Source organism: Fusarium venenatum (assembly GCF_020744135.1).
Source record: "Fusarium venenatum strain MPI-CAGE-CH-0201 chromosome Unknown EDB82scaffold_4, whole genome shotgun sequence".
Taxonomy (NCBI): domain Eukaryota; kingdom Fungi; phylum Ascomycota; class Sordariomycetes; order Hypocreales; family Nectriaceae; genus Fusarium; species Fusarium venenatum.
Genome location: NW_027072132.1, coordinates 4,704,654 through 4,728,587, shown reverse-complemented (window position 1 = coordinate 4,728,587; position 23,934 = coordinate 4,704,654). Strand labels below are relative to the sequence as shown.

Genomic DNA, 23,934 nt, shown 5'->3' with positions numbered 1-23,934 from the left:
ATTTACAACTGTCGTTATTAGCCTTTATCTAAGCGCATTCTCACGATTGTAGGGATCTGATATTGGCTAATACTCCCCCAGATAGTCTAGACTCCCTAGAGCTAGGCTCTAAGCTTATCATTCAACCTTGTTCACCTTCCGAATAGGGACATGTCAAGAGGGTACTTTTGCAATGCGTCGCAATTCCTACTACAAGTCACAAATTAAAGCCGAAATCGCAGACAGTTCTCCTTATGGATCTGATCTTTATTTTCGGACTTTATTCATCCGAATTGATTGAATGCTGACAGCTTCCTCAAAGGACGACATAGCCTGACCTTTTAAGTCCTACGCACCCTTTCTTTACCAAGAGAGAAAATCGATATTCGATGTTCGAGACTGTTTACCTGCATGTTTAAAAGGCATGTCAATTGATGCACAAGCAGGGTGTACCACACGGTCGGATCACAGAAAAGCAACGCCGCAGCCTGGCATCAATATTTCCTCTTTGAGGTGCTGCAGAACGGCCAAGACTGGAGTACTTATTCCAAGCCTTGGCTTCTCTCTGTCTGTGAGGAACATTTGATCTTCATCTATCATGGGTGATTACAATTCAACTGCTTGTGGCGATGGTCTCTTTGGACCCAGCGTTTGGACTGAGGGATGTCGTGGTGGATTTGACTTTACTTGTGAGGACAGAATATCACTGCTGATCAAATTGGACTATTTGGCTGACTATTACCAGTGTCCTTCCAAGAAAGTATCCTGAGTATAGCTCCATCTGCCGTGTTTCTCGCAATCGCTGGCCCCCGAGCATACTATCTTTTCAAGACTCCAGACAAGGCAAAGCGTCACGCGACTTATACGCCCAAACTTGTAAGACTTATCCTGAAGATCAGTTTGCTTTGACTTATACCAATCCAACAGATTACATCGGCTACATATGCAGTTTTACAGGTCGCCCTATTGGCCTTGGTACCCTCCGCAAAGAAGCTCAACACACGCTTCTCTCTCGCTGCGGCCATACTAAACCTTCTAGCTTCCTTTTCGATTGTTCTGTTAACCCATGTGGAGCATGTCAAGTCTTTCCGACCATCATTCGTGCTAACAGCATATCTTTTTGTTACGCTGCTGTTTGACGCCGCACGACTACGCACAGAATGGCTCGTGTCACTCAATATCGCCTATGCCGCGACTTTATCTGCTTCAGCCGTTTTCAAGCTAGCATTGTTAGTCTTGGAGACGGTTGAAAAGCGAAAGATCTTGATTTCCAGCGACAAACTCATCTCCAAGGAGAGTACAAGTGGACCTTTTAGTCGTGGTTTCTTTGTCTGGTTGAATTCGTTGCTCATTTCCGGTTGGGCTACAGTTTTGACCAACAATGATTTGCCTACAATCTATGAAAAGCTATCATCGGAGAAACTTGCAGTCAGGTTCGGAAAAGCTTGGAAGAGAAGTGTGTCAACATCCATGACTTAAACCACCATACACTAACACAAGGCTATAGCATCTTCATCAAGTAAGAAGCCGTCTCTTTTCAAGACGACTGTCAGTGTTTTGAGATGGGAACTTTTGGGTATTATACCACCTCGGATCGGAATGATTGCTCTTAACATCTCTCAACCGTTTCTCGTCAGCAATGCACTTCGGTTCCTGACTATGCCTGCATCGGAGTCTACCACCAACTTGGGCTACGGCTTGATCGGCGCATTTGCTTTTGTCTTTATCGGTTCTGCGGTATGACTATTTACATTTGCAATTAATATGAGCTAACCATTTTATGTAGATACTCACAGCGTGGTATGAGCATTTGACCTTCAGGGCTGGTGCCATGGTCCGTGGTGGTCTCATCACCATGATTTACAGCAAGATGATGAAGCTTCCCATAGACGACCTTGCCGAGTCTTCAGCTGTGACACTTATGGGTAATGATGTCGAGACACTCATTGAGAAGCTTCACTTCCTCCTGGTAGAGTCTTGGGCAAATACTCTCACTGTGGCCATTGCCATGTACATGTTGGCAGCCCAACTCGGCGCTGTTTGCGTTGCTCCCATCGTCACAGGAATTAGTGAGTCTGGTTGTTTCTGATCTGGTCACTAATACTAACCTTACAGTTTGTTTGTTCCTCACAGGTTCAATCGGAAAGATGATGGTTTCACGTCAGATCAGGTATCAAAAGGCTACCCAGGACCGCATAAACCTCACCAACGAAGTCCTCAGCTCTATGAAACCAGTCAAGATGCTCGGACTATCAGAGAGATTCCAGAGTCTCATTTCTCAAAAGCGGGATGATGAAATCAGTACAGGAAAGCACTATCGTCTGATTAATGTTTACCTCAACATGATTAGTAAGTGGATGTCGGGTCTTGTAACTGATATTCTTTACTTATTTGCCTGTAGCAAACTGCAATATCGGTATGACCGAAGCCATCACATTTGGAGCATATGCCATCGCAGCAAAACTTGGAAACGGCCAGCCCTTCTCTGCAGCACAAGCTATTACAGCTTTGTCAATCCTCGGCGTCATGATGGATCCCCTCTCACATCTTCTTGGAAGCATCCCTGGATCATTCTCGGTCTTTGGGTGTTTCACAAGAATGGAGGATTTCCTCGAATTGGAAGAAAGAGTTGATCGTCGTCAGATTCAAGGTCGTTATAAAGAAGCCTCGAGGTCGTCTCAAGAAAGCTCGCAGGCTTTGCAGGAGACTTTCCAATCAACAGCTATGAAAGAAATCCAGGTTGGGGCTGACGGAAGCAGAATCTTAATAGCGGACGGTAACTTCAACTGGGGTGAAAAGGCAGTTCTTCAGGATATCAATACTTCTTTTCCGGGCCACAAGGATGGTTCTCTTACTATGCTGGTTGGACCGGTTGGTTCAGGAAAATCAAGTTTACTAAAGGCCATCTTGGGCGAAACGACGTCTTCTAATGGCAGCGTATCCTTAAATGCGTCAGAAGTAGCCTTTTGCGATCAGACTCCCTGGGTTATGAACGCTACTGTCCGCGCCAACATCATCGCAGAGTCCAAGGGATATGACAGCGCCTGGTTCGACACAGTTGTTAGTGCTTGTGATCTGACCATCGACCTGGGGCGACTTCCTGAAGGGGATCTCACTCAGGTTGGCGAGCAGGGTGTCAAATTAAGTGGAGGACAGAAGCAGAGAATCGCCATCGCCCGTGCGGTGTACTCGAGGAAACCTATTGCTATTTTTGACGATGTTTTTAGTGGTCTTGACAAGGTTACCGAGCAGATCATCTTTACTCAAGTCTTTGGAAAGGATGGTCTTCTTCGAAAGAACGGGACCACCATTATCTTGGCTACTCATGCCGGTAAGTTTTACCATTAGAGTGACGCTCTCGTCAACTGACATTGTGTAGTGAACAGACTCCCCGAGTCCGATTTTGTGGTTGTTCTTGACAAGGGTGGAAAACTCATAGAACAAGGTACATATTCTGACCTTCGATCTGGACATGGATACATTCATAACCTTGACATCTCAAACCACGACGAACACGATGGTCAGACTCAATCCGAGTCTCAGAACCAATCCGAGAAGGACAAAACAGACACAAAGGCCCAAGCACAGGACGTAAACGTTGAGCCTACTGAGGTCCCCAGTGACAGAAGTGTTTTTATGTACTACTTCAACTCCAACGGATTGCACAACATGATCCTCCAAGCAGTCGTCATTGCCAGCGCAGGAGTCCTGACAGCGTTCCGATGTGGGTGTTTACTCAATAGAGTTGAAAGTTTGCAGCTGACTTTGAATAGATGTTTGGGTCACTTGGTGGGGTGATGGAAAGGGGCGTGCCAGTACAGACGTTGGATACTGGCTCAGCATCTATGCGGTCATGTCTCTCTTTGAAGGATTGCTTATTACGGCCGCTATTGCGTAAGTTCTGCCGATGCAATTGTATGACCTTGACTGATGGTTTATTAGAATGTTCCTCCTAGTTTGTGCGCCTATTAGTGGAAAAGTGCTGCATTCACGACTCTTGAAGGCTGCTATGAGGTATTGAGTCCCCAGACACTTGATCACACATAGAAACTTACTGAAAATTCCAGCGCACCTTTGTCGTTTCTTAACAATAGTGAGGCGGGTTCTCTTATCAACAGGTACTGCCGATTCTCCAGAAATTGTATCACTGTGTACTGACTCTTCCCAGATTCAGCCAGGATTTGCGCCATGTCGACATTATTCTCCCCATAGCTTGTTCAATCTTTCTCTTTGGTACATACTCCTCACTCCAGAAATGAAGTTTCCGGTATGGCTAACATCATCTCAGAGATCGCTGCGTGCTTCGGTGCTGCTGGTTTGGCCATGGCAGCCGTGAGTTGGTTTGCCATCTCGATTCCCTTTGTCGTGGTCGTTCTAGTACTCATCCAACGTTTCTATGTCCGAACTTCCAAACAACTTCGTCTCTTAGAGTAAGGAACACATTATAAGTAAAATTTCGGGTAGTTACTGATATCGTTCAGGATTGAGCACAAAGCTCCTCTTTTTTCGCATTTCCTCGAGACCATCAACGGTCTCGCCACTATTCGTGCTTTCGGCTGGACGCAACCGTACACTGACAGGGTCCTAACTCGCATTGACGATGCTCAGAAGCCATCTTACTTGCTCAACTGTATTCAGCGATGGCTTACTCTAGTTCTGGATATGGTTGTCGCGTTTTTGACAATTATCCTTGTTATATTTGCTGTCACGCTTCGCGAAAAGATTAACCCTTCGCTTCTAGGCATTGCACTGGTCAACATGATGAGGCTTGGTACCAACATGAAGGGCATTGTTCTAAACTGGTCAATCCTTGAGACTTCGTTAGGTGCTATTGCGCGTATTCGCATGTTTTGCTCTTCTGCGCCCAGCGAGGAGAAACCAGGGGAGAGCAACGATCCAGAAGACATTTGGCCGAGAGAAGGGAGTCTGGAAGTCAAGAACGTAGATGTTCAATATGAGTAAGGGTCATCTTCCAGGGGTTTACCTTCGCAAAGCTAACTTGATAGACACACAACTGAGCCTGTGCTACGCGGTCTTTCATTCAGCCTCAAGCCTGGTGAGAAACTCGGCATATGTGGTCGAAGCGGTAGTGGAAAGAGCTCTTTCGTTCAAGCCTTACTCCGAATGGCTGAAGTCGTTCATGGTCATATCACTCTTGACGGAGAGGATATCTCTGTTATACCTAGACATCTCATTCGCCAACGCTTGAGTTGCTTGACCCAGGATCCTTTCGTCTTTGGAGACAGCATCAGAGCCAACCTCGACCCTTGCAACGTATCATCAGACGACGAGATCAGAAACGCACTGGAGCGTGTGGGGATTTTGTCCGTTATCCAAGCCAAGACTGACAACAACAAAGACTTCCTTGTTGAGAAGATGGACGAGAACTTCTTGTCTCACGGCCAACGACAATTGTTCTGCCTCGCAAGAGCTCTTCTCAAGAAAAGCCCCTTGCTCATCCTCGATGAGCCAACAAGCAGGTACTTCACTTTTATCATCCCCTCGTGTCTCGTTATGTTACTAACATTGTTTGCAGCGTCGATACACAGACAGACGCCAGGATGCAGGAAGTTATTCGCACAGAATTCTCAGATTGTACCATCATCATGATCGCCCACCGTATTGATACGCTACTTGACTTTGACAAGGTTGTTGTTCTGGATAGGGGCTCTCTGGTGGAGTTTGGAGCACCACAGGAGTTGTTGGCGGATTCGGGTGGTGCTTTTACGAAATTGTATCGTGCGAACAAAGGGAAGAAGACCGAGGGCTAAATTGTTGTGATGTAGTATAATATTTTTGTGAATGGGAGTTTCATTTCTCTTTCGTCTTTTTATCACCGACCCATAAAGCCAGTGATACACATATCAGTACATTATGCTCTCTGAATGGGACTTTGTATTGTGTCAAGATTTATTCAGTAGCCTTTCACAAACAGCGTCAACAGTAGCAACTTCACTCAATCAGAATTTTGCTATCCAGCTATCAAATCATATAAGGAGAATCTTCCCAGTGTCCTTTTGTCAAGGCTGTAGAACGAGATATTCCGAGAGAGCGTTCTCCCCACTAACGTTTCAAGCTATCACTCATAACTGACTATATTAGATGTGTCGAGGATTTATATTCTGGGCTCATTGCCCCAACTGCTGGGTTCAACATGAGGTGTCAAGAGCATTCTGTCCAATGTGCAGTGAAGCCGAGAATGCAGAGATACCTTCATACGGAACTTGCAGTGAGGGCATAACATGGCTATTTTGACAGATAAGGTCCACTGGATGGTACTTACATCGATATTGCATAGAATGCAGACGTTATTGCGGGCGTGGAGCGTTGAGGCGCAGCGAACGTTTGCTCAGAAGAGAGGATGCAATGGGGCGCGCAGTGAGAACTCATCGTTTGGTGGTTACTCCGACACTTTTTAATAGGAGAACTCAGGGTGGTGAGAACAGAACAGATTCAGAAGAATGAACTTGATAGATAGAGATTTAGTGGAGATAATCCATACTCCAACTAATGTTGTTTACCAATATCTAATGCGTTTGTTGCTGTATGTTTGATGTCAAGTAACTTAGTGTTCCCTTTGTAACCTGAACAAACCCGACATCAAGTTGTTCATTGTCCTCTATATTTCATTGCTGCATTGTTGAACTTAGTAAACAAGTTAACTCGACCTAAAGAAAACAATGAGCCTGACGAACAAGGACATCGCTTCTTTCCTTCGTTCGCAAGTAGACATTCTGTTGAACTCAGGTACGGTTCAGGACGCTCATTCCCATTTGAACTCTCTGTGACTTCCATCAGCTCTGATATAAGAATGGCTTGCTGGGCTGCTATATTTCCAGTTTCCATCTCTACTTTTTTTTTTTTTTGCAACTCATCAAAGTTAACATCAGTAACTAAAAACCACCAACTCAGAAACAACTCTATTTTCTAACAAAACAAACCAAGGATTCAGTACCGTCAAAATGTCTGAAGTCAAGAAGATTTGGCACCGTACCTGCGTCGTCTGCAAGAATGTCCAGCAGGTCGAGTACATCCACATGGGCAAAACCCAGGGCGATGAGCCCAAGAAGAACGAAGCCAAGACTGTAGTCCACACTGACTGCCCGGACGAATCCCTCAAGGATGCCATCGCAAATTACCGATGTCGAGCGTGTCGTTCTGCAATGACCATCGAGAGTCAGAAGCTTCAAAACACGATTATGAAACTTCTAGGACGTAAGCAGAAGTAAGTCTTTCGATATGGGCATAAGGACTAGGGGGTGAGACTAACGGGTAGTAACAGATAAGAAAGAAGTAGCAGCGAGGAGGAACATTGGACAGCGTCAGATGTTTCAAAGCATCAGGTGTAAGAATGTGTTGGGTTGTATCATGGTACAACACCAGAATAAAGTATCACAAGTTGCCTTTCATGTGTTTTCCGCCTTTGCTACAAGTTTAAATGTGACTCAAGTTTAAATTCCGAATGAAGCACAGAAGCTAACGTGGTTAAAAACGTAAAACGTAGTCAATATACTGCCTCTTCAAAGCGTTTGTTATCAGTGAATCAATAACTCGTTTGTTTTCATCCACCTCTTTGTCAAGCATAAATATCAACCACCCTTTGTTCTCTTTTCTCCTTTGCTCTTCAATACCAAATATAAACACGAGAACAACTTTCTCTCCCTCCAATACCTCTACCAACACCTTTGATTCCCAACTATTTGCCTACTCCCTTCAACCCCCTCGAAAATGTGTCAAACTCTCGTTTTCTATAAAACGTGCGCGCACTGCGAAGTAAAATACCGCCTCTAGGAAACAGCGAGATTTCTTCCCGACTGCGACGGCTGCGAAACTTACGGCCGAGGCGCCTGCAACGAAGGCGTTACCCTGGCCCTGGAGCCTCACTCGGACGATAACAGGAGGACGCATGTTTGCGATGAGTGCGAGTTTTATATAAGGCGTCATCAGGCCATGATATGGCTTCAAAGGTTAAAGCTCTGGGATAGATGACGGTATACTGCACCAGCGCCCACTATAGGTGCTGGGAGGGAGAATATGGACAATGATGAAGTTGTGGTTGTCACGATAACTCGGCTTTTGGGAGACGGTGCAAGAGGATCTGACAACGGTTCTTCTATCTGAAAGCTATAAATATCTGTCCTGCAACTATCATCAAACATGTCGCTCTATCATGTTCACCCATTAAGTATGAGAAACTGTTTCTACTGCCTATGCACGAATGCTAATAGTGTTTCACAGGAATCCTCCATCTCATACCACGCCCACAGCTCCCATGCGTTACATGAGATAACCGAGTCATCAACGGAACTGATTTCGACTCGTCTTGTTATTATATCATTCGATGAGCTTGATAGAATCTCAATCTAACACTTTCTGTTCACCCAGACTAGAAACTATCTGAGCAATCAAAGTCACGGCTTCTACCTTAAATCATTTCTAGGCTGTGAAACATGTGAAGGCAAATATAAAACGGGCTCGTAGGGTATCGTACCCCCGTCATAGAGAAGATTTACTAATAAACAAAATATTCTTTTATAATCCCAAAGCCACTACCGTGTATCGTATGAAAGTATATGCCGTATATGTATATGGGGTATCTGAAACTAGCAATTCTCGACAATTTACCATGTGCGCAGCCAATCATACCTCTTGTGATAATCTTCAGAGTGAGTGCTCAGCGATATCTAGAGCTAGTCGCTCGTGCTAGATCTTCAGCTTCGGACATCTCTAGAAGACTAACAGCCTCATCGGCTTCATCTTCATCGTCAGACTGCTCCAGCTCGGCGGTCGGATCTTCTTGGGTCTGATCCAGTGGGCGGCGCTTCTTCTCAAAGTCCTGCTTATGCGCTTCAGCAAGCATACGTGAGAATGTGCGTTTTGGCGGTGGCGGTGCTCCTGTTCCTGCCCTGCGTCGAGAAACGCCTTCTTCTGCTTGTCCAAGAGACACACCGGTCGACTCGGCAGTACCTTGACGAGAAGGTTCCTCGAAAGAGGCGACGCCGGCAGTACCTTGGGTTTCCTGAGCAGTGACGGAACCGTCGGTGCTAGCACGAGCCATGAGGGGTTCGATGCTGTAAGGTAAAGGCACGTCACGGGAGGCCTTGTACTGAGATACATTACTGCAGTGTTCGTTCTCGACGCGGAATAGAGTCCACATGCCACGGCGAGTGACTTCCATAAAGGCCACCATGAAAGAGACGATGGTAGAATGCTGGGTATTGTGGGTGAAAATTGCATAGAAGATCCAGGCGAATCGCAGGATGGGATCAATAACCATGATAAAATAATACCACCATCGACGTTTGAGAGCGAGAATATCTCGAAGACCCCAGTGTCGAGATCCCGGCTGAAGAAGGGAGAAATCCATAAACAGATCCCAGAAAGCTGGTTAATGTTAGCACATTTCTTTGTAAGTGAGGGCGCTCAGAGACTTACAGCAGTAAATACTGTTGATGGTCGAAAACGTGATGAACAGAGCCAGGTGAGTCGTGGAGTTGTGTATGCGGTACATAGAAAGCATTACGGCAGAAATGATGGTCGCTGTATACTTGCCACCGTTGACCAAGTGCGGAAAGGCATTATGTGTATCTTTATATCGACGGAGACATTGCAAGAATCGCCAAATAGGCGGAAGAGCCGTCAAGAATCCAAGAGCACGAGAGTGACTGGAGTTGCACTGAACAGGGTTCTGCCAGTAGTGTGCATACAAACAGAAGAAGAGTTCAATGTTCTGTTGTCATCGTTAGTCTTGCTCTATCTGATCGTTGATAAACCTGAACTTACCGCAGTAGCATACGTAAGCGAGCAGTAGATATCTCCGAGAAAGAAATCACGAAACTCAACGGGATAGAGCCCAGCCAAAAGCAATCGCCACTATCAAGATGTCAGTGCTGTTGTGAGAGATATCGAATGGAAGCTCACATGAGAATAGGCAAACCAGCGCCGGCTTCTATGCAATATCGTGGGTGCCGGAAAGAATAGAATAACAATAGTGAAGAAGATGAGAATGACTGGGTAATAAATGTACATATCAGGGTCACCATATCTACTAAAGTTGACCCACATGAAGAGACCCAAGACAAGGAAGAAGAAACTGGGGAACTGAGCCAGCTCTCTCCAGTCTAGATGATGCCGTTGGTCAAACTCGAAAATAAAGGGGTAGTTGACCTTGTTCTGGTTCCAAAGCATGCAATCGATGCAGAAGAGCGAGAACAGATAGAGCATAAGGAAATAGCCTCCGTAGATCTGCATAAGATAGCTTGTCCGGAGGCGAAGTTGGTCGTCTTCATCGTACAGAAGCTGTGCTCCGTAGATGAGGCCTTGGATAGCAAATACTGCGCCAGTTCCGATGAGCAGACCATTCTGGAACATGCCAATCGACTGGTCTTCAGGCTTCTTGTTCAAACTGCGGAGCTTACCAGCAGCTAATTTGTGATTACCTCGCTCAAAGTAACGGGCATAGAGGTCCTCCACCGTCCTAATGTGTCCTTCGAGGACATCACTGTTAACGAACCATGCTTGGTTGACCTTCTCATTGAGATAGCGGTAAGGGGGTCTAGCATTGACAGCCTTGTCGTATTTCTTGTTAAGCTTGCGGAAGGCGGTACGGTTAAGTAGAGCGTATGACTTGAGCAACTCAAGCCCACGGTAGAACTCTTGAAGGGCGAGTTTGAGTTTTCGCTTTGCTGTGCGATACGGGACTTCATGCTGATGTGGACGACGGATGTAGTCTCTTTCCGCATCGGCATGTAAAACACCGTTGACGTCAGGGGTGAGGTTCATCTTTTGCAACGCCTTGGAGTTGGGCCCAACGGGGAAAATCTTGGCCTTAATGGGATCCATAAGTCCGTTAAGCTTGCCGTTGCCATTCTCGTGGGCTCCTTTCTTTGGAGGATTCGCCTCGTGGACACGCTCGTCGGCCATTTCCTGGATTCGTCGGTTTCGCATCTCGTGTAGCTGTATCCTCAGAATGTCGAGCCTTTGGCCAGCCTGTTCCTCCTTCATCTTATAGAAGGCCTCGACTTTCTCCAACTCGGTATCAAGGAAGTCAAAGAACTCCCGTTCCCTCTCTCGAACCAGATCGAAATTCTCAGCATCGTTTCTTCGGTCGCTTTTTGTAGATTGGTGAGTGAATAGTCGTCGCAAATGAGAGGGTGAGTCTTTGCCGTTTTCTCCAGGGATTTGGAGTGGTTTGTTTACGTCAGATGATACATTTGTCGCTACAACGCTAGCTGATGAAGTTCGTCGAGGATCCATTCGCCGTATGCTTCGTCGCATATGGTCAGAGGGCCCGGTCGTGGCAGGAGATCCTGGGAGATCGTTATCATGAACATCGTCGTGGTCGTGGACTTTTAACGCGGGCGCAGGTAATTGAAAATCGCGATGTTTGGGCTCATGATCATCCATGGGCGACGGCTCTGGGGGTGTCTCGACGAAGCTTCCATAATGGCGGTTATCGCTAGACTCTTTGAGGGACTCATCTTCGCGACCTGCGGTTCGGGGAGTAGGAATTGATCTCGGTGGTGCAACAGCTGATGGAGATGCTATGGTCGTTGAGCCTTGGGCAGCGTTTTCTCTCGTAAAGGGTTGTCGCGGCGTCTGAGGAGATGTGAAAGTGTTTGTGCGTATCGGTCGGATGCCTCTGGGCGTTCCGTTGATGCGCGCAAGAGCTCTCCCAACGGCTTTTATGTGTTTCTTTCCGGCCTTGTAATTAAGATACTTGATGCGCCATTCTGCACGTGCAAAAGTTAGTTTTTAGGTCATGGTCGATGCATTGCAAGTTAAACGGTTGGAGGTTTAATGTAAAACTTACCAGGCACAGCTTCTCTCTCGAGCTCCTTGGCGAACTTCATGACAGCGGCCCCTTGACAAAAGTGATACCAATAACGGGCAGCATTTAGAAACGGAAAATGAAACGAAACGAGTGCGACGCGAGGAAATGGTCGATCGTTCAAATTAGGGGTTGTACTTGTAAAAGCGACAAAAAAAGGCAAGTGATCGTGCCCCCTCCTTGAATATCGCGAATGATCAAATCTTTGACCAGTCAGAAGATAAAAAGGAGTATGATGGATGGTGAATTGCTTTTGACGTCAGTGCACGAGGTACAATCGAGTTGAGTCTACATGGATGAGAAACACATAAATTGATTCCGCTAGCCAAGATTGTCATGGGTCGTTTATAGCTCTCGGTAGAGGAGGGTTCATGTGCCGGATTGATTACCCTACACTCTGAAACTGATTTCTCAATATATATCAAATGTCTCGTGTATACGATTGTATCCGTTGATGACATTTCAAGGTTCACTTTATCAAATGACAAGCCCCTTTTGAACCCTTTACTTATCTGCCCCTTTTTACTGTCGTACTCGGAGTCCGTGAGGCGAGCACAACAAGGAGTATCCCGCGAGAAAGTGACCGTTCTATCCGCCAATGTCACAAATCGGGAGTTGGATATAACCACTCCCGAAATTGGCGACGAGAAAGGGAAAAACAAAATCCTAGACATGTTGAGAGTAAAATTTCAAAATGAGGCGGCGAAACCGTTCATATCTTGTTTCCACATTCAACGTGTGTATCCAAACCTTATCTCACCGTTACCTCTGTCCTGGCGGTCTTACCCTATGGCCAAAATAAAATAGGACATGATGGTATGAATAACTAGTGGAACCCTGGTTTCAAATCTCTAATAAACCACAAAGCATCTCTAGTAAAGATAAAAAACAATCAATATCAGCTTTTAGTAAGTTCTCCATAGAGGACAACCAAAGTCAGAATATGGATACAGAGTTCAACCGAAAAAACCCCACAGTCTAAGTTATTACCATGATACTTCGTAGACCAAAAGCAAGTCAAAACAAGATGGTCAAAGTATTTCCCTCATCAAGTCGAGGCTTTGAAACTGAGGGGTTTATCGAATGCTATAGAAATACTAATCATCTTTTGCCCACTTTGACTTACACCGACACCAACACTATCGCCAATCATCGGCTGTTTTCTTGGTGTTTGGACGGAACTCTAGCCTTCCCGGACCTTCCTTTTAGTTTTTTGCTTAGAAAGTTACACTAACTCAGGGCCGATGGGCTGATCCAGACCCCCTTAATTGGCGACGGAATGACTTCATGATTACCATGTGTGTTTTGGTTTGTGCTAGATAATTCCTGAAGACGGTTAGAACCACAAGCTAACGGCTCGGCGCTATAATATGTCTAGCGAATTGTCATGACAAACAGAAGAAACGTTGGGACTGTCATGACCCAGACATTAGTGACCATAACCGAAACTAGGTACATCATGATGATACAGTCTGCACTCAGAGTATTGAATGTCATTGTATTGTTGTGATCTACACACCTGCATGATTCACCTGGAAACATACCCGAGTCAATCGGGCATAAAAGTAAACAAACTATCGTGTATCATGATACGTCGACAGAAGATGCCCAAACGCGGAACTGTCGGCGAATGAGAAGCAGAGATATACCTAGTCTGACTGCCTGTTGCGAGAAACAAAAAGAAGCCTTTCCCCGCAACTTGTTCACCCGCACACGTTTCAAGCCAGCAGGTATTTCGATGTGATTTACCACGCATGCATCAATAAACCAGGTTGACCAGCGAATTGAACAAAGTCGATGCTTCCCAGCCGTCTTCAAGTTATTGTTTCCCGGCAGAATGTAATGCAGTGGCATGCCATGTCATGCCATGCCATGCAATGTAGATTGAAACGAAGTACCTGGAAGATCATTATGTATGCACGTACCAAGACTTTGATTGACTAGACGGAACAGAACCCGCGGTGTGTGACAGTGTGTCACTGTAGCCAAGAGACTGGATTTTGTCACTCTTGCAATAACCTTGGCTAGAGCCTTGCCTTGATCAATGTGTGAGCTTTCAAGGACCACTCAGAGAACAACACACGGCTGTTTGATACTGGTTGCCCGTTTGAGCTGAACCCTTGTGGCTTGTTGCAAGCCTCTTTCCCGTTCCTTGTTCCTGGATGTCTATCCAGACTCTAGTTTATCTACCCGATCAAGCTCACTCACCTCGATTAACAATCTCCCAGCTCCCAATCATGCACTGATTACACTGCATCGAGTTTCAACTTGCCCAAACTTGTTTTTTTTTAATCTTGAGTGGCGCCTCGAAACTACCACCGTAAATCCTGTTTGCCAGTTTGTAGGTGGGATTTTGGATTCTCGCATCCTGCCGACGTGTGTACATATCTACAGGGTCCTTCTGACTTATAGTAGAGCCGCGATATACACGCCAAAGTTGGCATGTACCCGGTCAATAAAGGGACAATATAGGTCCTCTTACCCACCATTCCGATCGGAACGTTCCTTAAAGGGCTGTCACTGACCGATAGATATATGGATATATGACGCTTTTCTGTAGCAGACCCTCAAGTCTGACATTTCGCCAACTGTTTCGTCTATCCAGCCGGCCTGGTCGATGCAGTCAATGCAATGCAATGCAATGGGTATGAAGTCAGAGCAGGAACTGTTTGTTGATTTGCGACAGGGACCAGGTCTCGCAAGGGCGGAGAAAATCTCCCGTGCATGTTACAGCAACTTACAGGTTTCATAGCATAAACCAACCGCTTGAGATCGAGATCGAGATCGCAACATTGTCCATGGAGCTTTCCCTTTCCCTTTTCACTCGTAGCCTGCCAACTCTTTTCGCTAAATAGTGTTTCATCCGGCGCAATTGGACCCTTGGCGGAAGCTTCGGAGACCGGCCTGTGCGCCAAGACCTATTCTAGTAGCATTCAATTCAGTTCAATTCAAGACTGGAAGACTCTGTGGGCCTTTGGGAAAGCAAGGAAGCTATCGCGGATATTCAGGCACGCACGCACGCACCCAAGCTTGATGAGAGCTAAAGTGGATGAATTGAGAGCTCGAGGTTATCGGGACCAATGAGATAATTTTTAGCCGTCCATCCATTACGGCCTCGCTAATGGCTTTAAGCTCAAAGTGTGTCTTGTTTGTGATGGTTAGCTTGAGGTTTTTCAGGTTTTCCCCCCTCCATGTTTGGTTCGTTGCAGTGGCATGGGTTAGATCTGGAACGCTCCAGACCAGAACTTTTTGGCAGCGAGATAAGTCTTTCTCCAGTAATTGTACCGCCCCAGAAAGACGACAAGGGATGTGATTGAATTGAGGGAGAGAATTTTTCTCTTGTTCTTCTTTCGCCACTGACCATTGGATGGGTGTAGCCGAAGCGTGAGGATCTACGTGTAAGTGCATTGTGGCGGTTCATGACAAGCAAAACAAGGCCTGGAAGTGACAGCCTTGTCATGCCAAGAAGTCAAGATTGCATTCGCATCTGTAGTTCCGAACTTGCCTTTGAATCTTCTTGGCGATCCGGAAACACACGGGAACGTTTATAGATTTCATTGTGTCATGTCAAGTTTTGTTGGACATGTTGAGGTCTAGTCGTCCTGTTCCCAAACGAGACTGATTACTGTAGGTATATCATCAAGTTGAGTTTTGCTGTTCGCCTACCTACACACCACACACGGGCATGACCGAATGGTGGCACTCCACGTGGAGACTGCGCGCTTAGAAGCGAATTGAAGCGAGAGTTTGGGCGGATGTTGAGAGAATAAACTCAATTGAAAATCAATTGAGACTGGAGACTCATCGATGACAAGTTGAGGCGTTTCCGAAAGACGGGACAAGGGTGAGAGACTACTCAGAAACAATATCAAGTTGGGGGCTGACGCTTACATGACGATACTTGAATATGGCTATATTTTTCAGCAGCGCATTTAAGTTGAAGGAGGATGGGCTTTTGACTTTTGTAGTGCAATATGAAGATGAGAATGATTTTCCGATCCTTTACCCGATATATCGACCGGTGGCTGCATGGGAAAATGATCTGGTGAATCAGATGTTAAAGATGACACCCTATATTCCCATGATATGAAGCCATTGACAAAACATCCTTGGGGTACACACCGGTAAATGCCCCGCCATCAATCCTTGTCCATAGGTACATGCTGCATACTGCACTGCACTACACTGGGCTTAAAGGCGCCCGGGCTGCTTTTCCCCAGTCCCCCGGAGTCGGACGGAGCTGAAGGAAGTGGGCTGAAGCCGAAGCACTTTATTCATTGAGGAATGGACCCAAGAAGGCGTGCAGAGAAAGACGTGTCCCGTCGGGATTGCAGGAAGCATGCACAAAACCGGTGAGAGGAGAGAGAGTTTCGGAGGGAAAACTCTAGCTCAGCTTCAGTCATAGGGCTTGTCGTCGCCTGACAAGCAGTAAAGAGTAAATTAAGTAGACAAAAGCGGGGGAGGAGATGGTGATGGAGAAAAGAGGAGAGTTTAAAAGATGGAATTCAATTCATCGGTACCGTCCGTAGGTGCAGGGAACAGACGGACGAGGTTGTACTCCAAATTTATTAGCGAGAAAAATAAAACATCAGTTCATCCAACATGAACCAGGAAGAGGGGGGCACGTTTTTCCCAATACCCCAACCAGAACTCCACGCATGATCTGAATAAGGTCTCGTCGCCAAGTTACATTCGCTCGTAGCTCAGGTGCTGGGTAGCATTATCATGTATTCTTCTGCAACTGCAAGGGTATCGTGATAGCTATGTAAGACAATTATGGACAAGTCCATAGAACAGAACCTTTACATAGTGCGCAAGTAGGTAGGTATCCGTATATCGGCCGACTGCGTTTGCATGGCACAGCTCGAGGTTGCATGACATGATATGGCCTTTTCGGAAGACCCTTTTGAGTCTAGGAACTTTCCGCATAACTCTGTCAAAGACATTTCTTTTGATTTGGATTGGATCACATGGGAATCCAACTCAAAAACCCATGCCTTTGCTCCCAGAGCCCCATCCAATAGCAGTTATTGCTCTACACCTTCATCTGCAATCCCTCAAAGCGGTGCCTGGATTTTGTCTCAGTGAGATTCACTAAAACTAATCTCTCAATGGTATGTTGGTAGTATTAGCCCTCCCTCATCTGGAGTAGCAAATGCAGTGTATCCGGCTAGAGGGTTTGATTGATGATAATTACTATGAATCACCATACCGACTCTTTCTCGGCATCAACCAATCCGCTTTCATCCCTAGTCTTTTACTGGGCGCCATGTTTGTTTCTCAAGGGTCACGTCGGCTTTCCGCGTGCTACTCTTGTGAGTTCATTCTCTGGGTGATCTGTGTTACCAATGCTCAAGCTTCATTGTCGTTGCTATCGAATTCCTAAGATACTGACTGACTGACCTACCCTTATTAACGCGGGGCACAGGTACGGGCCACAGGCGCAGGGAGCATCGCTGCTGGGTTGGCTGTTGGTTCCTTTGAACACACGTCTCAAGCCGGGCAGCCAATCGTACAACAAAGAGCTTCAACAACCGGTTACAGCGGATACATCCCATGGGGCGTATCGTTGACGTGAACGCTCTAGACCCGGGCTCTGAGTTTCTGCTGTCCTGGATTGCCCGCAAAGTATGAGGAACCTACTCCAAAAAGCCCCCAAAGCGTTTGTAGAGAAAAAGAAGGGCAGTCCTTGGCGCGGCTCATGCTCGCGTTGCAGTGCAGCAGTACCAGTCTAGCCAGTACCAGAGTAGGGGACTCCCATGTTCCATGTACTTTAGGTATCCCGGCTTTGCTCATCTCACCCTGACAATCGGTCTTGTCAGCGCGATGCAGAGTTCTCTCTTCCCTTCTCGGTAGACGAGGCGTGCTATTTGACGCATTGTCAGCAGAGGATTCGGTTATTGAGACAACGATTGACTCGGCTCAGTAGGAGAAATTATGAGTTGATTTCTGTCACAAAAGAATTGATTGCCCTCGCGTTCAAGCCGCCAATTTTGCTATTACATACAGCAAGGCAAATACCGTTCATTACTATCATCTTCTCATGTCTACTTGTTCATGTGTTGTTGCATTCATCTATCGGCTCGACCGTAGGCGTTTTAATCGCTTATCTGAAAGCACCTGATGTTAGATGCAAAAAAAAAAAAACCGCTAGAATATCGCATCCATCACATCATATCACATCCATCAAAGCAAGCAAAGCAACTTCCCTACAGTTTTAGTTAGTTCAGTTAGTGCTGGCAGCCCGGCGAGGCCATGGAGCCCACTTTGAGTTGCATGTAAGACCATGACATCACGTCGAGTTATATGATGTGATTGGCCAGCGCGCCAGGCTCTTCTTCGGTGGTGTGCCTTCAGCTGGGCCCACGTTTTTGGGGGGACGCCAGGGCTGACTTTTGTTCTAGGTACAAGGTAGCGGGCAGCCCCAGGCGGGCACTTTGGAGTTGAAACTGGAGGGTCTGTCTGCAGCTGTAAGAGGTTGATCAGTTACTTTACATGGAGGCTGCGAATAAGATTTCCAAATGATCTGTGCTCGCGGGTGAATTCATTTAAGGACCAGCATTCTTAATAACATGCCAACAAATCTGCTGCAGATCAAGGCAATGGATAGACGATGAAGCTGAAAATCAAGTAATTGGCATCTATAGCATGTCAACGCCATGGCAGTCAGTTAGAGTCCTCGGTGTCGAAACGGATGTAACAACTGTGAAGCATCACATCAGTCAAGATAACGCCATGCATGTTCCACATTCTTTTCATCTAGATTTGTCCTTTGCCTCTGGTATATCTTGTATGTCATCGTAAGAGTAGATAACTTATGTAAAGGAATTCGCATCTTCATCTACCTAAACTCAATCAACCCCCCTCAATGTCCTGTCAGTCGCATAATAATATCCCAATTCAGAAGGCAATGTCCCTTTGAATCAAGGCCAAGACCGCTGGTCTCGGAGGCCAAGAGCTTGACGATCTACATTTCGACATCATAAAGGTACATGCTCTCTCGGACTGGACAGAACAGAACAAAACAGCCGCCGCCGAGTCTCACTTCCATCACTCTCTCCATCTCTCCTTGGTAGTTCCACTCCATGGAAAGTGTCCGCTTGCTAGTGGTGATCCACTTGCAGGCGACCACCCAGGCCACCCACTAGCTTTGGAATCCACTAACTACCTCTGCTAGCCCACTTCGCTCAAGGTGCCCTCCGTTCCCCTCCAGAGGCCATAGCCTGGCCCCATGCAACGTTGGACTGCTTGGCTGTTGCTCTGCTCTGCAATCGAAATCCTTCTTTAGGCAGTCGGTGCCTCTGCCCACCATCCAATTTCTACCCGCCCAGCTCTCTTCTTTTACGACTCACCACATACCATACCTACCATACAATACATACAATAACAGAGTCGTCAACTGTTCGCAGTTGATTCAACCTATTTTCATACGTTTTATATTCACGATACGAGAGCATCCCATACCATTCACTGCTTTCGTCACCCTCCATCCTCCGGTTTAGGCCCCGCTCTTCTGGCGCGCTACTCAACTCAGTCTCACTTTTTTCGGCTCCCTCTCTCGTCTCGCTCAACTATAACCCGCCCAGCCGCGCCCGACGGGGTTTATTCTCTCCCTACCTACCTTCGGACAGACGCCACTACCCGCGATCAGCAAATACATAAACTAGCCGACGTTCCCCCTCGGCGTCGCCCTTGGCCATGTTGGAACCACAGGCCATGAGAGGGCCTATTGACCAAACCGTTGGCTATGGACACTCTCGAACACGAACATCTTCTTCAAACGCCTATCCCATGCAATTCCAAACCTCTCACCTTGCCCAACCGGGCCCCAATTTCTCCCAGAACCGTCGCTCGCCTTCTGTGAATACCTTTAGTACCGCATCGAGCATCCCTCCTCCTGCAGCCTACCGCTCTTCTTCACATTCTGATCTTCGTCGATCTACATCTAGCCGTTCAGGTGGAGCCAGCAGCCAGCCCTCCAGCTATGTTGCTCTCTTGCGCAAGCAAAAGGGCACCGTATGGTGCGATCGTTCCCAGTATGAGGACCCTCGACTTCTGGCCCAACAGCGTGCTGCAAAAATGAGAGCAACTCTGGAGGTAGTTGGCGGGACCCGCAGCGCTTCTGGTGGCGCTGGAGGTAGAACCAGTACCGGCCTCAGTACCACAAATAAGGTAGCCGCCAAGATCCCCAAGATTAGACATCATGGGAAGAACCCTGTGGTTGGCTACGCTCCCGGCGAAAATCATGTCGGTGTTGGCGGTGTACCGATGCGGCTGAGCGCCACTGAAGTTGAGGCTGAGAGCAGCGAGGACGAGAACGTGTCCAGCGGGAATCGCCCTCATCACCGTAGAACGGGGAGCAGTGGACGAAGCAGCACAACTAGCAGCCGCCGAAACCTTGCCTACCGTTCATCTGGAGGTATGGGCAGCCAGCACAGCCGAAGGTGGAGTCCTGGAGACACGCCTGAGCGCACTGGCAGCTTGGTGGAAGCAACACCTGAAGATGTTGCTGACGACGCCGCCAGCGGCAAGGCTCGAAGCATGGCGAGTGGCAGCAGTGGCGAGCGTGCCGACAACGTGGGCGAGCTGAGCAACGCTCCCAGACTGGCTTCTAACTCGCTCATGCACTCGGCGCTTACACGAGAGAAAAGCACAAAGTCGGCCGATGAGCTGAAGAGGCGCGGAAGCGTTGACGAGCGAACTTCAACCCTTACCTCTGGCCGCCTCTTTATCGCCAACCCTGATTAACAATGAATTCACGCGACACAACCTCCCACCAATGGCTATGAATCACTATATTATGACACGATGAGCCAATGGGAGCTTTCCTTTATCCATCATTCGTTACAGCACACTTTTCACCATGAGGTGGCCTGCATTGGTCGGCGTTCCAGCATTGTTTTATTGCCGTTTGATTTTTAAAACCACCCATCGTTTTCAGGGTCCTCATCTCACATCGGACGAAATTTCCCTTTTCAATCTCTCGCTATTATTGATCACCTCTTGGATGTACGAAGTGTGCAAGTCGGAGCGGGGACTCCACTGTCGTTGACGGATATAATGTTTCAAAAGATACCTCTGCTACTGTAGCCAGGATCCCAAGATAAAAGTATGCTTAATGAGATACCACCCCTCTCGACTGAGAACAAGGGGCCTTCGAAGATAATGACTTTGCCTTTTTGCCCTCGTGAACAACAGCCTTGAATATTCTGACATTGTACTTTACTGCGATTGAGTTTTCTGTGGACCTAACGATCATCGGTTCCCTCTCGTATAACATCCGTTGAAAAGACTCCATCACCAGTGCCGTAAGTGACGTTACCAACTGGGTTGGCCGGCAGGCTGTGTTAATTCAGGCCAGGGTCCGTCAGTGCGCCAATCGTTTGTTCTCGGTTGCTGTTACAAGGTCTGCCCCCTTATGATATCACCGGGGATTTCCATGTTTGCTAATGATGTCGCAATGGCAAATGAACAAATAGCATGATATGAAGATCGTCAAGTGTCAGGCACTAGCATCAAGTGCGGGTCATGGGATTGGGGGTCCTTCTTTTTTTGCTTCCTGAGGGGCATCAGCCACAGACCCTGCAAAAAGGTGTTCGTCCGAGGCTTAGCCGCGACTGCCCTACCCTGTCTTTGTTCTCGTGCCAACTGCCTACAGAAACGCGAATTCGCGTTCAATTTAACTGAAGGCGCGAATGACGCGTGCCTATTCGCGACTTCCCACTTTAACCTCCTGTTAGACCTGCTTCCCTCTGAACTTGGTAGTTTCATGCCACTACAGACCAAAGAAGCCTTTGCTTTTTACCTAAACAAAGCCTACATCCTTCACAACAGAGCCTTTCCAATCAAATGATCATTTGTGCCTCTTTTCCTAATTCGATTCATCGACACCTCATCTCATGATCTTCCTCCTCACAATACCTAGCAAGCTCCTGCCACAAACATAACCGATCCCGCAATTTGCATACCGACTACTACTTTGCAACTTTCGCCTCGGGCGATTTTTAATTGAGCTCTTCAGCTCTCAACAAACACACAATGCCTCCCCTCCGCGAACTTTCACCGAACATTCAGGAATCTGAGGCTACCGGCCGGAAGAGAAGTCACGATGAATTCACAGGCGATCCTATGGTGGTAGATGCTTCTGAAGATGTCAAGCTACTGCCACCCGTTTCAGACCCGGTCAACGGAGAACACGGTAAGCCGAAATGAGATGAGAATCTCAACAAATTGAATACTAACCACTGGCAGCCGCTACGAATGAGGAAAGAGCACCCTCGCCAGCTTCGTCAGAGCTCAGTGAGCCTGGCACTTGTACGCCACCGCGCGCGTCTCCCTCTCCTCAAACTCCTGCCAAAAAACAGGCAACACAGGCCACTGTCGCCTCAGCATCTAAACCGACGACTACCCTACCAAAGCGAAAGAAGTTAACACCAGCTGAAAAGGCCGAGAAGGAAAAGGAAGCTGCTAGAGTAAAAGCCGAGAAGGAAAAAGAGATTGCTCGACTCCGCGAGGAACGCGACAAGAAAGCAGCCATTCGTCAAGTTGAGAGAGCTAAGGCTGAGGCTGAAAAGGCTGCTAAAGCCAAGGAACGTGAAGAGAAGAAACGCCAAATTGATGAAGAGAAGAAGCGAAAGGAAGACGAAAAAAAGCGCAAGGAGGAGGAAAAGGAGAAGAAAGCACGCCAGCAACCAACCCTAGGCGCTTTCTTTAAAGCTCCAAGTACTCCTAAGAAGGCCATCAACAACAACCAGACTAAAAATGGCACGCCCGGGGAATCAACCCTCACCAAAGACATCCCTAAAGCTTCGAAAACCGAGTATCAAAAGCTATTCCAACCCTTTTTTATTAAGGATCATACCAAAGTTGCCCACATTGGACCCGAGATGGACACTGAGACACGCGAGGTCAAATCGAGGATATTGGATGAAAGCGTCAAAGGACTAAGAGAGGAGGAGCTGAACGGTTCTCGATTTGACCCGGTTCGGCTGTTCGCTCTGCCTAGCAAGCCTTGTCCTCGAGGTATGCTTCATCATCCAGTTAAGCACATTATGGAGCAAGTTTTCAAGGAGACAGAGAAAGCGGAAAATGCTGGCCCTGAGCATGTTGATAAGATCATGCGAGACACACGTCGAAAGCTTTCCAAGGTGCCCATAAAGGTGATCTCATTCTCGCAAGACGTGCGACCACCTTACTACGGAACAATAACTTTCAAGCCATTTGCCCTCGGAAAACTCAATATGAGCCAATTGGCACGCAAGCCGACAGGAAGACGACTGCCTCTAGACTACGACTATGATTCTGAAGCTGAATGGCAGGAGGAAGAAGAAGGCGAGGACCTCGATGTTGATGACGACGAAGAGGAAATGGATGACGAAGACGATATGGACGAATTTCTTGATGATTCAGAAGACGCTGGGCTCTCAAGGCGGATCTTTGCCAACACGTTGGAGCCAAACAGCACTGGAGTCTGTTTTGAGAGTGGAAATGGTGCTATAAACCAAGTTGCCCACGATCACAGAATGGAGTTTATTCATGGTAAGTGTGGACCGATCTTAGGAACACGAAACAGAAACTGACCGATTCTAGATGGACTTCCGCAAACTTGGGGCATCGATCCATTCTCGACGCAATATTGGGAAACTGAAGTCAAGAACAAGACAGCGAAACCCACCAAGACCACACAGGCATCCGAGACAACAATGAAGATGCCTCCCCCTCCCACACCGTCGAATGCATTTGCCGCACTGACTGGCGGTAGCAATGGCGGCAGTGGTGGCACGCTTAAGCTGGTCAAGTCCGAGCTTCTAGATGACGTGAAGAGAGCTATTTTGGAGAATAAAGCTCTTTCCAAGGTTGGAATTATTGACTTTATTTATCATCAATTCCGAGACGACGCGTCTCGTGTTGAGGTGAAGAATACAGTTGAGTTGGTGGCAGAGAAAACAGGCAAGGGGCGCACCAAAGAGTGGTCTTTGAAGAGCGGGCATGAGATTGCCTCATGAATATTGGAAGAGTCGAAGCAGCATGATTATTTTGTTTTTGTTTTTTTGGGTGAATATTAGCGTCGGAGCGTACGGTTCTGCATGGGATTGCTTCATGATGTTCGTTGAAACGGAAAAGGA

At 47.2% G+C, this 23,934-nt stretch overlaps 7 protein-coding genes across 7 annotated transcripts; 4 read left to right on the top strand and 3 right to left on the bottom strand.

The window, feature by feature from the left end:
• The first annotated feature begins 244 nt into the window (after positions 1-244).
• On the top strand, positions 245-5,960 carry EDB82DRAFT_515743 (P-loop containing nucleoside triphosphate hydrolase protein). Its single transcript, XM_025738644.2, has 16 exons — positions 245-668; positions 725-855; positions 907-1,435; positions 1,487-1,716; positions 1,766-2,048; positions 2,095-2,328; positions 2,381-3,310; positions 3,359-3,703; positions 3,753-3,873; positions 3,922-3,993; positions 4,047-4,097; positions 4,148-4,212; positions 4,268-4,409; positions 4,461-4,937; positions 4,986-5,459; positions 5,516-5,960. The coding sequence occupies exons 1-16, from the start codon at positions 578-580 to the stop codon at positions 5,748-5,750; spliced, it is 4,410 nt and encodes a 1,469-aa protein (XP_025593384.1). The 5' UTR covers positions 245-577; the 3' UTR covers positions 5,751-5,960.
• Positions 5,961-6,934: 974 nt separating this feature from the next.
• On the top strand, positions 6,935-7,265 carry EDB82DRAFT_562131 (uncharacterized protein; the record flags this gene model as incomplete). Its single annotated transcript, XM_025738643.2, has 2 exons — positions 6,935-7,204; positions 7,256-7,265. Exons 1-2 carry the CDS (start codon positions 6,942-6,944, stop codon positions 7,263-7,265), a joined length of 273 nt encoding a protein of 90 aa, XP_025593383.1. The 5' UTR covers positions 6,935-6,941.
• Positions 7,266-8,461: 1,196 nt separating this feature from the next.
• Positions 8,462-9,505, bottom strand: EDB82DRAFT_329773 (EXS family-domain-containing protein). Its single transcript, XM_065607491.1, has 2 exons — positions 9,411-9,505; positions 8,462-9,363 (listed from the first exon to the last, which is right to left on the bottom strand). Exon 2 carries the CDS (start codon positions 9,344-9,346, stop codon positions 8,654-8,656), a length of 693 nt encoding a protein of 230 aa, XP_065463445.1. The 5' UTR covers positions 9,347-9,363; positions 9,411-9,505; the 3' UTR covers positions 8,462-8,653.
• Positions 9,506-9,650: 145 nt separating this feature from the next.
• On the bottom strand, positions 9,651-11,918 carry EDB82DRAFT_329722 (SPX domain-containing protein). Its single transcript, XM_065607490.1, has 3 exons — positions 11,792-11,918; positions 9,763-11,711; positions 9,651-9,709 (listed from the first exon to the last, which is right to left on the bottom strand). The coding sequence occupies exons 1-2, from the start codon at positions 11,829-11,831 to the stop codon at positions 9,856-9,858; spliced, it is 1,896 nt and encodes a 631-aa protein (XP_065463444.1). The 5' UTR covers positions 11,832-11,918; the 3' UTR covers positions 9,651-9,709; positions 9,763-9,855.
• Positions 11,919-14,326: 2,408 nt separating this feature from the next.
• On the bottom strand, positions 14,327-15,217 carry EDB82DRAFT_480713 (uncharacterized protein; the record flags this gene model as incomplete). Its single annotated transcript, XM_065608144.1, has 3 exons — positions 14,327-14,419; positions 14,551-14,727; positions 14,834-15,217. The coding sequence occupies 3 exons, from the start codon at positions 15,215-15,217 to the stop codon at positions 14,327-14,329; spliced, it is 654 nt and encodes a 217-aa protein (XP_065463443.1).
• A 4,290-nt stretch (positions 15,218-19,507) lies between these two features.
• EDB82DRAFT_530090 (uncharacterized protein) lies at positions 19,508-20,557 on the top strand (the record flags this gene model as incomplete). Its single annotated transcript, XM_025738639.1, has 1 exon — positions 19,508-20,557. One exon carries the CDS (start codon positions 19,508-19,510, stop codon positions 20,555-20,557), a length of 1,050 nt encoding a protein of 349 aa, XP_025593380.1.
• A 1,198-nt stretch (positions 20,558-21,755) lies between these two features.
• EDB82DRAFT_329638 (chromatin assembly factor 1 subunit A-domain-containing protein) lies at positions 21,756-23,901 on the top strand. The gene is made up of 3 exons (XM_025738638.2): positions 21,756-22,007; positions 22,061-23,347; positions 23,399-23,901. The coding sequence occupies exons 1-3, from the start codon at positions 21,848-21,850 to the stop codon at positions 23,812-23,814; spliced, it is 1,863 nt and encodes a 620-aa protein (XP_025593379.1). The 5' UTR covers positions 21,756-21,847; the 3' UTR covers positions 23,815-23,901.
• The last annotated feature ends 33 nt before the right edge of the window (positions 23,902-23,934 follow it).